Below are 15,166 nucleotides of genomic sequence, written 5' to 3'. Positions count from 1 at the left end.
ATTTTGCAATATCCTTCCCCCAGGAGTGGGGAGGGAATGGGGATTTTGCAGTATCCTTCTCCTGGAGTGGGGTGGGAATGGAGATTTTGCAGTATCCTTCCCCCAGGAGTGGGGAGGGAATGGGGATTTTGCAGTATCCTTCCCCTGGAGTGGGGAGGGAATGGGGATTTTGCAGTATTCTTCCCTTGGAGTGGGGAGGGAATGGGGATTTTGCAGTATTCTTCCCTTGGAGTGGGGTGGGAATGGGGATTTTACAGTATCCTTCCCCTGGAGTGGGGAGGGAGTGGGGATTTTGCAGTATCCTTCCATTGGAGTGGGGTGGAAATGGGGATTTTGCAGTATCCTTCCCCTGGAGTGGGGAGGGAATGGGGATTTTGCAGTATCCTTCCCCTGGAGTGGGGAGGGAATGGGGATTTTGCAGTATCCTTCCCCAGGAGTGGGGAGGGAAGGGATTTCAAACTGGCCACAACCAACCAAGATTTGAAACCCTGAAATTCAACCTTGCAATTTCATATATATATATATATATGTATGTATGTATGTATGTATGTATGTATGTATGTATGAGTATATATATATATATATGTATGTATGTATGTATGTATATATTTAAATAAAAAAGCATATTAATTAGGCCAAGCTTCCCCCCCCCCGAGTCTTCGCTCCTCTGTTTTATTTATTTTATACAACCATTGAAAAAGCCCCCCACTCCCACCCCCTCAAGGGTATACCTTCCCTTCCCTGATGGATATCTTCTCCGCATTGGCCTTTGAAAGCTAAATTCTTCCCTTTTTAAACTTATTTTTTTTTTTTTTTAATTTTAAAAAGGCAGGAAACGTGCCCTTGCCTTGTTGACCCCAAAGATGGTCTTCCTCCTGTTTTAGGCCTTGTGTAAATGTAAGGGGATCGATACGTTATAGATTTTTGTGTGTGTCCCTTTGTGGGTTTGTGTGAGTGCCAGGTCTTCCTTCTCACGCCTGCTTTGGCTTCTGATTTAGCCTGAAGGATTAAAAGAGAACTGTTTTGGAGAGGAACCCAAATCTCACAAATTCCCCCCCCCCCCACACACACACTTTTCATTTCCATTTCCCCATTTTTGTGTGTTTTGTGAGGCTTTGCAATGAGACGCAAATGAAGGGGAACCGGGGTGCAGGAGTTAAACTGCGAATGCAGCTCTGCCGCTTATAAATTAACCGGGAAGGGGGGGGTCCCTGCTGATTCTCCAATAATTGGGTCTGCCAGGGGCAGCGTCTTGGCCCATCATGCTGGCCCCTTCCTCTCACTGGGGAACTAATTGATCATCCTGAGTTGGGGGTCAGAAAATGCCCAGCCAATTAAGAACGTGGCGTGGCGACTGCTGGGTAGCCTACATCCCTTCCCTGCACGTCTCGCTCTTAACTTTTCCCCCCTCATATTCCTCTATTTTCCTCTTCTGTTTCCAGAGCACTTTTTTTAACAGACTGACAAGAGTTGGAAGGGACCTTGTAGGTCATCTAGTCCAACCCCACCCCCGCCCAAGCAGGAGACCCTACACCATTTCTGACAGATGGCAGTCCAGTCTTCTTTTATTTCTCCCCCCCCCACTTTTCTGGGACGAGAAGACACCAAAAAACAGGAGCGAAAACACCTCCATTTTGATTTTTTAAAAAAGAGGTTTGCCGAACCGGCTGAATATCTGAATTCTTTCAATCTCATTTTGATTTTGTAAAAGAGGATTTCTGAACCGGCTGAATATCTGAATTATTTCAATCTCATTTTGATTTTTTTAAAAAGAGGTTTTCCGAACCGGCTGAATATCTGAATTCTTTCAATCTCATTTTGATTTTGTAAAAGAGGATTTCCGAACCGGCTGAATATCTGAATTCTTTCAATCTCATTTTGATTTTGTAAAAGAGGATTTCCGAACTGGCTGAATATCTGAATTCTTTCAATCTCATTTTGATTTTGTAAAAGAGGATTTCCGAACCAGCTGAATATCTGAATTATTTCAATCTCATTTTGATTTTTTTTAAAGAGGATTTCCGAACCGGCTGAATATCTGAATTATTTCAATCTCATTTTGATTTTTTTTAAAGAGGATTTCCGAACCGGCTGAATATCTGAATTATTTCAATCTCATTTTGATTTTTTTAAAAAGAGGTTTTCCGAACCGGCTGAATATCTGAATTCTTTCAATCTCATTTTGATTTTGTAAAAGAGGATTTCCGAACCGGCTGAATATCTGAATTATTTCAATCTCATTTTGATTTTGTAAAAGGATTTCCGAACCAGCTGAATATCTGAATTCTTTCAATCTCATTTTGATTTTGTAAAAGAGAATTTCCGAACCGGCTGAATATCTGAATTCTTTCTCATTTTGAATTTTTTTAAATAGGTGTTCTGAACTGGCAGAATATCTGAATTATTTCAATCTGCAAAAGGAGAGTTTAGTTAAATCGTTTTTGAAAAAAATAGACATTCCCCACTCCCCCCCCCCAGGAACAGTCCTCGACGTATAACCACAGTGGGGGAGGGGGTGTCAGGATTTCTGTTCCTAAACAAGGCGATTGGTTAAGTGAGTCGCGTCCATTTTTACGACCTTTCGTGCCACTGTTGTTAAGCGATGCGTTGTGGTGGTTGTGTGAATCAGGCGGCCGTTAAGCGAATCCGGCTTCCTCTGTTGATTTTGCTTGTTGGAAGGCGTCTGGGAAAGGGGCCAATGGCGATCATCTGACCCCAGGATACTGCAGCCGTCATAGATACACGTCGGTTTGCCGAGTGCTTAAATTTTGATCACTGCACTGTGAGGTTGCTGTGATGGTCTTAAGCGTCGTAACTTTGAACGGTTGCTGAATGAATGGTTGTAAGTGGAGGATTATCTGGATTATTGCAAAGGAGAGAAGCCCAATAAACAGTTAAGGGACTTGTTGGAGGTCTCTTGATTGGGGGGGAGGGGGGGCTCATTCCATCCGCCCATCCCTCCATTCATCCTCCCATTCTTCCATCTATTCATCCGTCCACCCATCCGTTCGTCCCTCCGTCTGTCCATCCGTCTGCTCATCCATCTGTTCGTCCGCCTGTCCATTCATTCATCTGTCCATTTCTCCCTCCCTCCCTCCCTCCTGTCCATCTGTCCCTCCATCCCTACCTCCCTTCCTTTGTCCATCCATCCCTCTATTCATCTGTCCCTCCATCCATCTGTCTGTCTTTCCGTCCATCCATCCCTCCCTCCATTCCATTCATCCATCCTTCTATCCATCTGTCCATCCATCCCTCCATCCCTACCTCCCTTCCTCTGTCCATCCATCCATCCATCCATCCCTACCTCCCTTCCTCTGTTCATCCATCCATCCATCCATCTGTCCCTCCATCCTTTTTGTCTGTCTACCCATCCCTCTCTCCCTCCATTCCATCCCTTCCTCCCTCCCTCCATCTGTCCATCCCCTCCTTCCCTCCCTTCCTCTATCTATCTATCCATCCATCCATCCATCCCTCTATTCATCTGTCCCTCCATCCGTCTGTCTGTCCGCCCATCCCTCCATCCCTACCTCCCTTCCTCTGTCCATCCATCCATCCATCCATCCATCCATCCATCCATCCATCCATCCATCCATCCATCCATCTGTCCCTACATCCTTCTTTCTGTCTGTCTACCCATCCCTCCTTCCCTCCCTCCATTCCCTCCATCCATCCTCCATTTTTCCATCTTATCTGTTCACCCACCCACTTTACCGGCCTTACGTGACCATCCCATCAAATACCGCCATGCCAGACAGGGTTGGAGCTGTCAATCAAAGGAGAGATCAAAACACAGTTCGGCCTTCCTTCCTTCCTTCCCTCCCAAGCCTCCCAGCTTAATCCCCAATTGTAGCTCAAAGCTTGGTGGACAAGAGTCAGATCTTCACATCTTCTCCAGAAGGCTAAAAGGTTAGAGACCCCCCCGCCCTTGGATCTTAGGTGGGAGACCATTTCAATACAAATCTCTAAGGGGGGGGGACAAAAACAACAATTGCAAGCTTTTTCTCCTCTCCCCTCGAAAAAAAGAAAAAGAAAAAGGATGAGGCGAAGGTCACCTTGTGGTGACTTTTCCACCTCCTCCTCCTCCTCCTCAAAGGTCTGCTTTTCCCACGCATTCATTGCACTTACGCTTTCTTTCCTCTCCCGCTTTCCTCCCTGTTGTCGCCCTCCACAGTCATTTGTCATGCGTTTTCTTCTCCGACGCACGCCCTCCCTCTCCCTCCCCAATCCCCGTCGCCCCCGGGAGGGGGGGAAGACACTATTCGAAGCCTTTCCTCTCCGCGCGGAGCCGAGCGGCTCTTTCCCCCCCCCCCCGCAGCCAATCAATGGCAGCCTCTTCGGCCCCGGCAGGGCTCGGCGAACACCAGATCAATAAGTTATTAGCACCATTCTGTCAGCTGTAATGTGGAGATTGATCGGGACTGGGGCTACCAGCACGCCGCTTGGCACTTCCCTTGCCTGATAAAGATGACAGATTAAGGGGATTTTAAAAAAAAAAAGAGGAATTAAGTCTGGTTGTCAAAGGCCGGCATGGGCTGGGGAGGGGGGGCAGCCCCATGATTGAAGGGGGGACATTTCAGGGACACCGAAGATGCCACATCTGGGCATCTGTGGGCAAAGCTGGTGTCTCTGGGGCAGCAAGGTGTGAAAAGGTGATGTGCCAAGGCATTGGTGTCCTGACCTAGGCTTCCTTAGAAAGTATACAGCACAATCTTCGTCCCGGCAAACCTCTTTTATTCATACGGCTGTGAATTATTGTCATTCCCAGGCTTCTCAAGCAGTCTTTCAGGGGAGTGTTTACAAACACCCACCTTATCTCCCTTGGAAAGCTGCCAGAGGACTAATTGCCAAACGCAGGGCAAGGCCAAACTTAGCACAGAGTCAAACAGAGCTTTTACCGATCAGATGAACGAACTTCTTCCTGCAAAAGCTCACGTCCCGTTCACTTCTCTTTTATGTCTTATGGGAGGGGCCAATCATCTCCAAGCCTTACTCCCAAGTCGACCCTGTTTTCTTAATTGTTCCTGTCTCCTGGAAGATCTGCGCCTGCGCACACTGGGAACAGGCTCCCGCTGTTCTTCTGCCTTGCTGCTGTCAGACTCCGGAGGCTACACATAACTATCAGATGCCCTTGGCTCCCTCTCTGCCTCCGACGCAGAGCCCTCGTACGAGCTTTCCCCAGCCCCCAGGACTGGCCCAAGTTCCTCCCCAACCTCCTCACTGTCTGACCGCCGGTGGGCCACAACACTTTGCAACACTGCTTTGGGACTGATGTTTTGTCATAAAACCAGTCAAAGTTGCACACCTGTCCTTCTAAGAATCCTTAAGACAGGTGAGCGTCCACCATACAGGTGGTCCTGGACTTTCAATTATCACCAGATCTGGAATTAGAACCGTAAATCATGCCAATTATAAGTGGCCCGTGACCCTGCCTGATTTACAACCTTTGTTGCAGTGGTTGTTAAGTGAAACCCACGTCGTTAAATGAATCCACTGGACCCAATAGGTGTTTTTTTTTTGTCAGGAACCAGAAATCAATCGCCAAATTGTTTCTTTCATTTGACGGTCTCTGATCTTTCAATTGCCTCGGACTACACCGCCCATCCTCCTTGGCAGTCAGGCAAGGGGCTCTTTTCCCTCTTGTTTTGGGCGCCTTTGTATTTGGAAACCCCCCCCCCAACTTTAAATTATGAGGGGTGCCACCTGATCGTAGACAGAACCCAGTCGGTGGGTTTTTTACGTATTTAAAATCCTGATCGCGAAATCTACGCCGAATTAAAATAAATAAAACCTCACGCCAGGCCCAGTTAAAATTCCATAACCTCTAACTTTGCACGCTGATTAAACGAGGCAGATTTTAGGGGAGGGGGAGAGAGAAAAAAAAATTCCAATAACCCAATTTGGCCGTTTTAAAAATCCTCTCTTCGTTGCACGCCGTGGGTCTTGCAAGTTGTGTGACGGCGAGCATCTTAACTCAGCTCTTCAAAAAAAACCCCACAAGCTCATTATCCGGTGGCTGGGTGGGTGGCGGGGTTTCCTCGCATTATGGCAACCTTGAGGACTAGAATCTTAGTTTCTCCTCAGCAGAAAAACCTTCCCCCTTTCCCCCCACCCCACCCCAAGGAGGCAGAATTCAGAGTATTCCAGTTTGCACATCTATTGCTTGCTTTTGCTGGGATTTTTTTTTGGGGGGGGAGAGAGAAAGAAAGTGGAGAGGGGGGGGATTCTCTGGATGAGAAGAGGCTTAGATGCCTTCAAGGACGAATTCTTTTCGCGTGCTTTCAATTCCCGCTCCGGCATTATTATATGGAAGAATATTGATTTTTTTTTCTTTCTTTTTTTTATGTACATGGGAAAGGAAGGGCAAGGCGGTATGGGAGTGAGGGGTTTCTGTAATTGTGTATTATATATTTTGCATCGGCCGACAGGGTTTGAGTTGAGACCCTTCCCCCCAAAAAAAGATGGGGGATTGAACTCACAGAGACGACGGAGGAAGATCAGGGACTGTACATTAGTGTGTGTGTGTGGGGGGGGGGAGGTAATTCCCCCTTTCTGTTCCCCCCCTATTGTGCCCCCCCCCAACCCGCTTCCCACCCTACTCAGACCCCCGCGCTGTTTTACATCAGGGCACAGGAAGCCTCCGGGAAACGCAAGGGAGCCCATCAAATGATGCAGTTAAGTAAGGAAATAAAAGTAGATTTTGCAAATTTATGGCCGGGAGCTCTCGGCATCGATCAGCGCACCGAAGGATGGCTGGTGCGGGGGGGGGGGGGGTTAGAGAAACCCGAGGCGGATGCTCCCAGCAATGAGCCTCCCTCGGGTTTTTTTTTTCCCCTCCACTGGGTTGGGGTCTGTATTTGTCTGTGTGTGTGTAGGGGAGTGTGTGTTTGCAAGGCTGAAAAGGCTCACAGATTGTGGTGGGGGTGGGGAAACGGTGGGGGGGGACGGACTGGGTGCATAATTGTGCATTTCCAGCTGAATAACTTCTCTTCTCTTCTCTTCTCTTCTCTTCTCTTCTCTTCTCTTCTCTTCTCTTCTCTTCTCTTCTCTTCTCTTCTCTTCTCTTCTCTTCTCTTCTCTTCTCTTCTCCCTTCCCTTCCCTTCCCTTCCCTTCCCTTCCTCTCCCCTTCTCCTCTTTTCCTTTCCTCCCTCCTTCCTTCCTTTCTTTTACATTCCTCCCCTCCCCTTCTCCTTTCCTTTCCCTCTATCCTTCCTTCCTTCCTTCCTTCCTTCCTTCCTTCCTTCCTTCCTTCCTTCCTTTTTCTTGCCTGCCTGCCTGCTTCTCACCTTTCCCTTCCTTCCTTCTTTCTTTCCTTCCTTCCTTCCTCCTTTCTTTTACCTTCCCCCCTCCCCTTCTGCTCCTTTCCCTTCCCTCTATCTTTCCCTTCCTTCCTTCCTTCCTTTCTTTCTTTTACCTTCCTCCCCTCCCCTTCTCCTTTCCCCTCCTTCCATCTTTTCTTTCTTTCTTTCTTTCTTTCTTTCTTTCTTTCTTTCTTTCTTTCTTTCTTTCTTTCTCTTGCCTCCCTCCCTGCCTGCCTCTCACCTTTCCCTTTCTTCTTTCCTTCCTTCCTTCCTTCCTTCCTTCCTTCCTTCCTTCCTTCCTTCCTTCCTTCCTTCCTCCTTTCTTTTACCTTCCCCCCTCCCCTTCTGCTCCTTTCCCTTCCCTCTATCTTTCCCTTCCTTCTTTCCTTCCTTCCTTCCTTGCTTCCTTCCTTTCTTTCTTTTATCTTCCTCCCCTCCCCTTCTCCTTTCCCTTCCCTCTATCTTTCCCTTCCTTCTTTCCTTCCTTCCTTCTTTCCCTCCTCCCTCCCTCCCTCCCTTCCTTCTTCCTTCCTCTTTCCCTTCCCTTCCCTTCTCCTCTTCTTCCCTTTTCCTCTTTCTCCTCTTCCTCTTTCTGTTCCATTCTAGATGAAGTTTTAGGCAAAAGGAAAATCTGTCTGCCCGGTAGCAACGGAGACTGTCTTTTGGAGAGCAAGAAATCTCGAAGCGAATCCCCAAAAGGTGAGAAAAGGAAACTGTCTTTACGATTTCTGCCAGGGTGGTGAAGTTGTGTCTGCTTTTTAAGGAAGGAAGGAAGGAAGGGAGGGAGGAAGGAAGGACACTGAAAGAGGAAGGAAGAAGAGAAAAGGTAGGGAGGGAGGAAAGGAAGGAAGAAAAGAGACAAGGGAAGGAGGGAGGGAGGAAGAAAAGAGGAAGGAAGAAGAGACAAGGGAGGGAGGAGTGAAAAAGGAAGGAAGAAGAGGGAGGGAGAGAAGGAGGGAAGGAAGGAAGAAGAGATGAGGGAGGAAGGAATGAAAGAGGAAGGAAGAAGAGATGAGGGAGGGAGGGAAGGAGGAAAGAAGGGAAGGAAGAAAGGAAGAAGAGAGACAAGGGAAGAAGGGAGGAAGGATGGATGGATTCATCCATTTCCAGGCTCCTGTCTTTGAGAAGATTTATTTTCAAAATAATTTGGAACTGTGTGTCAAATCCCGGGAGGGAAATTTGAACTTTGCGCAGGGAGAACGCTCTCGTCAGTGAGTCCAGCTGCAATTCCACTTGGATTGCTAAAAACACCGGGAAACACCGAAGGATGGAGAAAGCAACACCTGTCTCTTAATCTCCCTAGATTTGGGGGGGGGGGGGAACTAGCCTCGTGACATACCCCTTATTGATAAAACCGTGTTGGAAATTCCAGGATGATCTTAAACTAGCATTGTTGGCTTTTTTTTTTTATTATTGTTTAAATGCAAGCTACAATTTGCAATTTGCGCCCCTCCTTCTCCCCGGCCTTTTGAATAATCCCCCCCAAAAGGAGTTTGCAGACCCACCCCCCCACTTCTAAAAAGGCTTCCCCAAATGAGTGGCGGTGTTGTTAGTTGCGAAGCCGTATCCAACCCATCGCAACCCCATGGACAACATTCCTCCAGGCCTTCCTGTCTTCTACCATCCTCTGAGTCCATTGAAGCTCCCGCCGACTGCTTCGGTGACTCCATCCAGCCACCTCCTTCTCTGCCGTCCCCTTCTTCTTTTGCCCTCCATCGTTCCCAGCATGAGGCTCTTCTCCAGGGAGTCCTTCCTTCTCATCAGGTGGCCAAAGGATTTGAGTTTCATCTTCAGGATCTGGCTTTCTAAAGAGCAGTCAGGGTTGATCTCCTCTGGGACTGACCGGTTGGATGGCCTTGCGGTCTAAGGGACTCACAGGAGTCTTCTCCAGCACCAGAGTTCAAAGGCCTCCATTCTTTGGCCCTCAGCCTTCCTTATGGTCCAACTTTCATAGCCATCCATTGCAACTGGGAAAACCATAGTGAGTGAAAACCAAATGAGTAGGGGGGGGGCCTTTTCAAACTTACCTTGCCCTCTTTTCCCCTTGTAAATAGGCAGCTGTCAATAACGCCAATCAAGGCTCCCTCCTGGCATGCTAATGATTTTATCCAACGAGGACTTAAGCTCTTTCAAAAGGCCGTTTCTATAATTTTGATCTGCTCTGGATGGCAATTCATGGATATTTTCTTTCCTAATTCTCCTTTTTCACCCCTTCCTCTTCCTCCTTTCCGTGCACACACACACACACACACACATATTCTCTCTCGCTCCCTCCCTCCCTCTCTGTCTCTGTCTCTGTCTGTCTGTCTCTCTCTCTCTCTCTTTCTCTGTCTCTCTCTCTCTCTGTTTCTCGCTCTTTCTCTCTGTCTGTCTGTCTCTCTTTCTCTCTCTCTCTCTTTCTCTCTGTCTCTCTCTCTCTCTGTCTCTGTCTCACTCTCTCTCTCTCTCTCTGTCTCTCTCTCTGTCTCTCTTTGTCTCTCTCTCTGTCTCTCTCTCTCTCTCTCTCTCTCTCTCTCTCTCTGTCTCACTCTCTCTCTGTCTCTCTTTCTCTCTTTCTCTCCTCTCTGTCTCTGTCTCTCTCTTTCTCTGTCTCTCTCGCTCTTTCTCTCTCTGTCTCTCTCTGTCTCACTCTCTATCTCTGTCTCTCTCTTTCTCTCTGTCTCTCTCTCTCTTTCTCTGTCTCTCTCTCGCTCTTTCTCTCTGTCTCTCTCTGTCTCACTCTCTCTGTCTCTCTCTTTCTCTCTGTCTCTATCTCTCTCTGTCTCCCTCTCTGTCTCTGTCTCTCTCTCTCTCTGTCTCACACTGTCTCTCTCTCTTTCTCTCTCTCCAGGCTCCCGTTGCATGCTCTGAAAAATTAATCAAGGTGATAGCAGTTTAATCTATCTCGCGGAGACGCTGAGCTTTAATCAGGCTTTCGTGAAACCCAGCCATCTATCGCTTTGGGGATCAATGCCACGCGTCCCCTCCCTTCCCCTCCCCAAACCGAAGTCGTTCCAGCCACGCGCCCCCTCCCCTTCCTCAACTTCCCAATTGGCGTTGTGATCAATCACCTTGCCTGTCCCCCTCCCCTCCCTTCGTCCCCGCCAGCTTAATTATTTTATTTTTATCGATTGGTTGATTAAATGTTTACGCCTCCCCGACTCTTGGGGGAGCGAGGTTTTCGCAAATAAAAGATACACGACTATAAATTAATACAAGGATAAAAAAAACAAAAAACAAAGGAGACACGCACACAATCTGAATAACTCACGTTGTCCTTGCCTGGGTTTGCAATTTCAGCGAAAAAAGATTTTTTTGGGGGGGGGGGGGTCATCCTTGCTTTAAGATGGCGCCCTGGGGACCCTTTTGTGGCCTGCCTTGGGGTTGTGCGCCCCTTTCACCTACTATGCTGAACCTAATTCCTGGAATAACCCACTTTCTGGATTTACACAGTCTCTAAACTCTTAGCCACAAATTAACCGAGATTATCCAAGTTTGGTGCGTTGCCCGAATGCAGCCATTTGACTTCTGGCTCGCCAGTTCATCTTCTCTTATTCAGCCATTGGTTGAGCTGCTGTGATGTCACAGAATAATCCACAAAGGCTCCGCCCACCACTGAAGAAATACCTGTTTTCTGAACGCGAGAAGTGAGATTGGCGAATGGGATGAAATTCTCAAATTTGGGTGGGGGGTCGGTCACCGTGAGCCCTGTCGTGTTTATGAAGCCCTAACTTTTTCCTGTTTTGCATCTGATAATACCGTGATACACTGCCCCTGAACGGTGAAGCTCCACATCCCATCACCTTCATTAACTACGGCTTGACAAGAACCTTCCATAAATAGTGGCCCATATATATATATATATATATATATATATATATATATATATATATATATATATATATATATATATATATATATATATATATATGTTTTCTCAGGTTTTCGCGGGTGTTTGTATGTAGGTCTTTGGTTATTCGGGTCTTCTCCCACGTAAAATTGGAAGTGTCTTGGCGACGTTTCGACGAAGTCTCATTCGTCATCTTCAGGCTGGTGTTCTCGGCTTCGTGCTTCCAGGAGCAAATGGAAGCACGAAGCCGAGAACACCAGCCTGAAGATGACGAATGAGACTTCGTCGAAACGTCGCCAAGACACTTCCAATTTTACGTGGGAGAAGACCCGAATAACCAAAGACCTACATATATATATATATATATATATATATATATATATATATATATATATAATTATTATTATTATTATTATTATTATTATTATTTATTGGTTAATCTTTAGTGAGATTCACAGCCTTTGAGGCTGGTTAATAGCTCAGCAGCTCAAGTCCTAACCAAGGACCTAGGAACTGTTAAGGTATCGTCGGAGGATGTAAGCTGTTCCGAGTAAGGTGGTTTTTTGTAGTCAAAATGTTCAAATCCGGCAAATTTAGAATTTCTAAATAGCGGGGTATATATATATATATATATAAAAAATTATTATTATTATTATTATTATTATTATTATTATTATTATTATTATTATTATTTTAATCCCTTCCATCTGCAGCAACATCCTTATTGCACTCAATTTCTTTTCTTTTAAAAAACTGAACATTTTTGCTGGAAGTCGGTGGACTCAGCTGGATTCCGCTCTTGAATCAATTCTGAGAAATCAATCCCATTTGTTTTGCGCATTCGGATCAATTCGAATCCCCCAATCCGGCCTGATTCGACTGGGGGACGGGGGAGGGGAGAGGTGAGGTGCCTCTAAAAAGCAGGCACGTAGTTTAAATTCGCCAGAAGCGTCGGACACGATCCAAACAGTTTTGAATCGATTTGGCCTTTTTCTCCGGTCGTGATCCACGTTCGAAATCCATCTCGGTCCGATGCTATGGACTAGCCAACATGCCACTTGGGCTGACTCACCTTAACCAAGTTTCTCTGAGTCTTTTTATTTATTTATTTATTTTTATAATTTTATCCTTAAACATTTTTGAATACAGTGTATTGTCGGGGTATACCATTTACAAGGGGAGGGGAAAAAAAGGCCAGATAGAAAATAAGTAATAAATATTAACACATAAGTTTCTTTTTATATTGGCTTATTTACATATTTGTTAACGATAATGATTGTAGTTATAAGCCATCTCTATTTTTAATACAAGCATTCATTTTCTTCCTCTAATTTCTACCTCTTGTGTCTAACCTCTCAGAAAATCTATTCCATATCAAATAATATTTAGTGTCGTCTTTATCTTTTATTTTTAAAGTTAGTCTGTCCATTTCAGCACAATCTAAAAATTTTTTGAATTACTTCCTCATCTGACGGGGTGTTCTCTTTTTTCCAGTATTTAGCAAATACCCTGTTTGCCCCAAAATAAGACATCCCCTGATAATAAGCCCAATTGAGCTTTTGAGCGCATGGCAATAAGGCCAAGCGCTTATTTCAGGGTTCAAAAAAATATAAGACGGTCTTATTTTCGGGGAAACAGGGTATGTAAAACTAAATATCAAGAGCCTTGGTAGTACAGTGGTCTAAGGCACCCTGTTATTAGGCTGGTTATTAAGACCAGCTGCCTGCAATTACTGCAGGTTCGAATCTCGCCAAGGCCCAAGGTTGACTCAGCCTTCCATCCTTTCTAAGGTAGGTAAATTGAGGACCCAGTTTGTGGGGGCAATAAGCTGACTTTGTATAAATATACAAAAAGGATGAAGGCTATTGCTTAGCACATTGTAAGCCGCCCTGAGTCTCCGGAGAAGGGCGGCATATAAATCAGATTTAAAAAATATATACATATATGTGTGGTCCTTTTATCAAAATCCTCTGGTATTATGCCCAACAAATATATTTCTGGTTTCAGATCTATATTCTGTTTAATTATCTTTTCCAGCCAGCTACGTATTTTCTCCCAATATTTTCTTGCTTTGATACACATCCACCACATAGGATAGTAAGTACCTGCGATCTGATTGCATTGCCAGCATTTGGCAGACAGATTACCGAACATTAGTTTCTGTGAGTCTTTAAAACCATCTGCATGTGTTTTGCTTTGGCTGTTTCAAGCATTAAGCTTCTCGGCAAGAGCCAGGCAGTGATGCCAAGATGGTGTTTCCTGCCCATGTGCAGAGTTTCCTATGACTTTTTCTCTCCTCTCCTCTTCTACGGCATCTTTGGGCTGTTAGGAGCAGAATATACAAGTGTAGAAAACACGCACGCCACAAAAAATTATAAAGGTTGCAATTTGCTGCTTGGTCAGATTTTTTCAGCATGTCCTCTCGGCAGCTTAGAATTTGCAAAATATGGGGGGGAGGGAGAAGCTTTAGGCTCTTCCCCCTCCCCAACCGTCAAAGTGAGAATGGAAGGGGAATTGCCAAGTTGTTTGCCTTGATGGGAAGGGTGGGGGGCAGTTTCTCTCCTCCCCCCCTCTGCTTTGCACCTGAAGCCTTTCCCCGCACGATGTGTTGACAGTAATTAAAAATGCCACACTCTCTTTCTCTCTCGGTCCTATTTCCTGCAACCGCTAGCTTATTACCGGAGGGGGAGAAATGATTATGCTCTTGAAACTGGACGGATTTTTCTTCCTCTCCTGCACACTTTCAGGCACACACAGCCGTGTGCGCACACACGGATCCGGGAAAAGGGGATGACAGACAGTTGGTGCAATGGGCCGTTTTGTCTCCTGGGACTTTCGGGGTCGTTCGGCCGCTGAATGTGGGTGGGCTTGTCAGTCAGTGGCAGTCAGGGGGTAGGGTAGGGGGGTACTGGCAGCGGGAAGGTTGAGGAACGGGGGGGGGTGAGTTCGAAAGTCTAGACAAGGTTGCTTCCTTCCCTGGGGTGAGGAGTGGGTTGCAAGAGCTGAGTCTTTTCTCTGCTTCGCTAACCCCTCCCCCAATGAATGGGTCTCCAAGCTGGTGGGTTTCCTGCCTGGAAAAGGGGGAATTTCTGTTGTTGTTGTTTTTTGTTTTGCACAATGCAAGAAAAGTGCGTTTTAAAGCAATAGCGATAACGCTTATATACCGCTTCATAGTGCTTTTACAACCCTCTCTAAGCGTTAGCTCAAGAAGGACGCGGTGGCTCAGTGGCTAAGACGCTGAGCTTATCGATCAGAAAAGTCGGCAGTTCAGCGGTTCGAATCCCTAGTGCCGCGTAACGGGGTGAGCTCCCGTTACCTGTCCCAGCTTCTGCCAACCTAGCAGTTCGAAAGCATTTAAAAAATGGAAGTAGAAAAAATAGGGACCACCTTTGGTGGGAAGGGAACAGCGTTCCGTGCGCCTTTGGCGTTGAGTCATGCCGGCCACATGACCACGGAGACGTCTTCGGACACACTGGCTCTTCGGCTTTGAAACGGAGATGAGCAGTGCCCCCTGGAGTCGGGAACGACTAGCACATATGTGCGACGGGAACTAAGAGGTTTACAGAGTCAGCCTCTTGCCCCCAACAATCTGGGTCCTCATTTTACCCACCTCGGAAGGATGGAAGGCTGAGTCGACCTTGAGCCGGTGAGATTTGAACTGCCGAACTGCAGCTGAAGGAGCCTGCAGAGAGCAGATCTGCTTAAAAATCAGACTTGGGTCTTGGGAAGCGTGCCCCACTCCACGGTGCTGGGGTGATCTCCTTCCCACTCTTCCTTTCTTCCCAATCCTTTCGCGCGGAATCTCCTTGTGGCGTCTCATCCATCGCCAAACAAGGATTTTCTTGGTTTTTTGGAAAATCGGGAACTGTCAGCTCGGTCCCGCTTTGCTTACCAACGGATATTCAGCTACTGATTATGGTTCGTACCTTGAGGGGCTGCTTGCAAGATGGAAAGCCCTACGGTTGCGTTTCCAAACAGCCTTTGAATCCTTGACAATGTTAGTTTGTGGCCGTAAGTGAATTTATCTTCTCCTTCTGC

General features: G+C 46.5%; 1 protein-coding gene across 1 annotated transcript in view; it reads left to right on the top strand.

Moving 5' to 3' along the window:
* SAMD11 (sterile alpha motif domain containing 11) overlaps positions 1-15,166 on the top strand; it is a 110,121-nt gene that overhangs the window by 64,833 nt on the left and 30,122 nt on the right. The window contains exon 5 of the mRNA XM_070955967.1: positions 7,906-7,998. Coding sequence (XP_070812068.1) covers positions 7,906-7,998 — 93 coding nt within the window. The remainder of the gene's footprint in view (positions 1-7,905; positions 7,999-15,166) is intronic.

Source organism: Pituophis catenifer, unplaced genomic scaffold (assembly GCF_029215685.1).
Source record: "Pituophis catenifer annectens isolate HBS135680 unplaced genomic scaffold, rPitCat1.0.hap2 SCAF_18, whole genome shotgun sequence".
Taxonomy (NCBI): Eukaryota; Metazoa; Chordata; class Lepidosauria; order Squamata; family Colubridae; genus Pituophis; species Pituophis catenifer.
The sequence above is the reverse complement of the archived record's forward strand: the minus strand, read 5'-3'. Positions and strand labels throughout refer to the sequence as shown.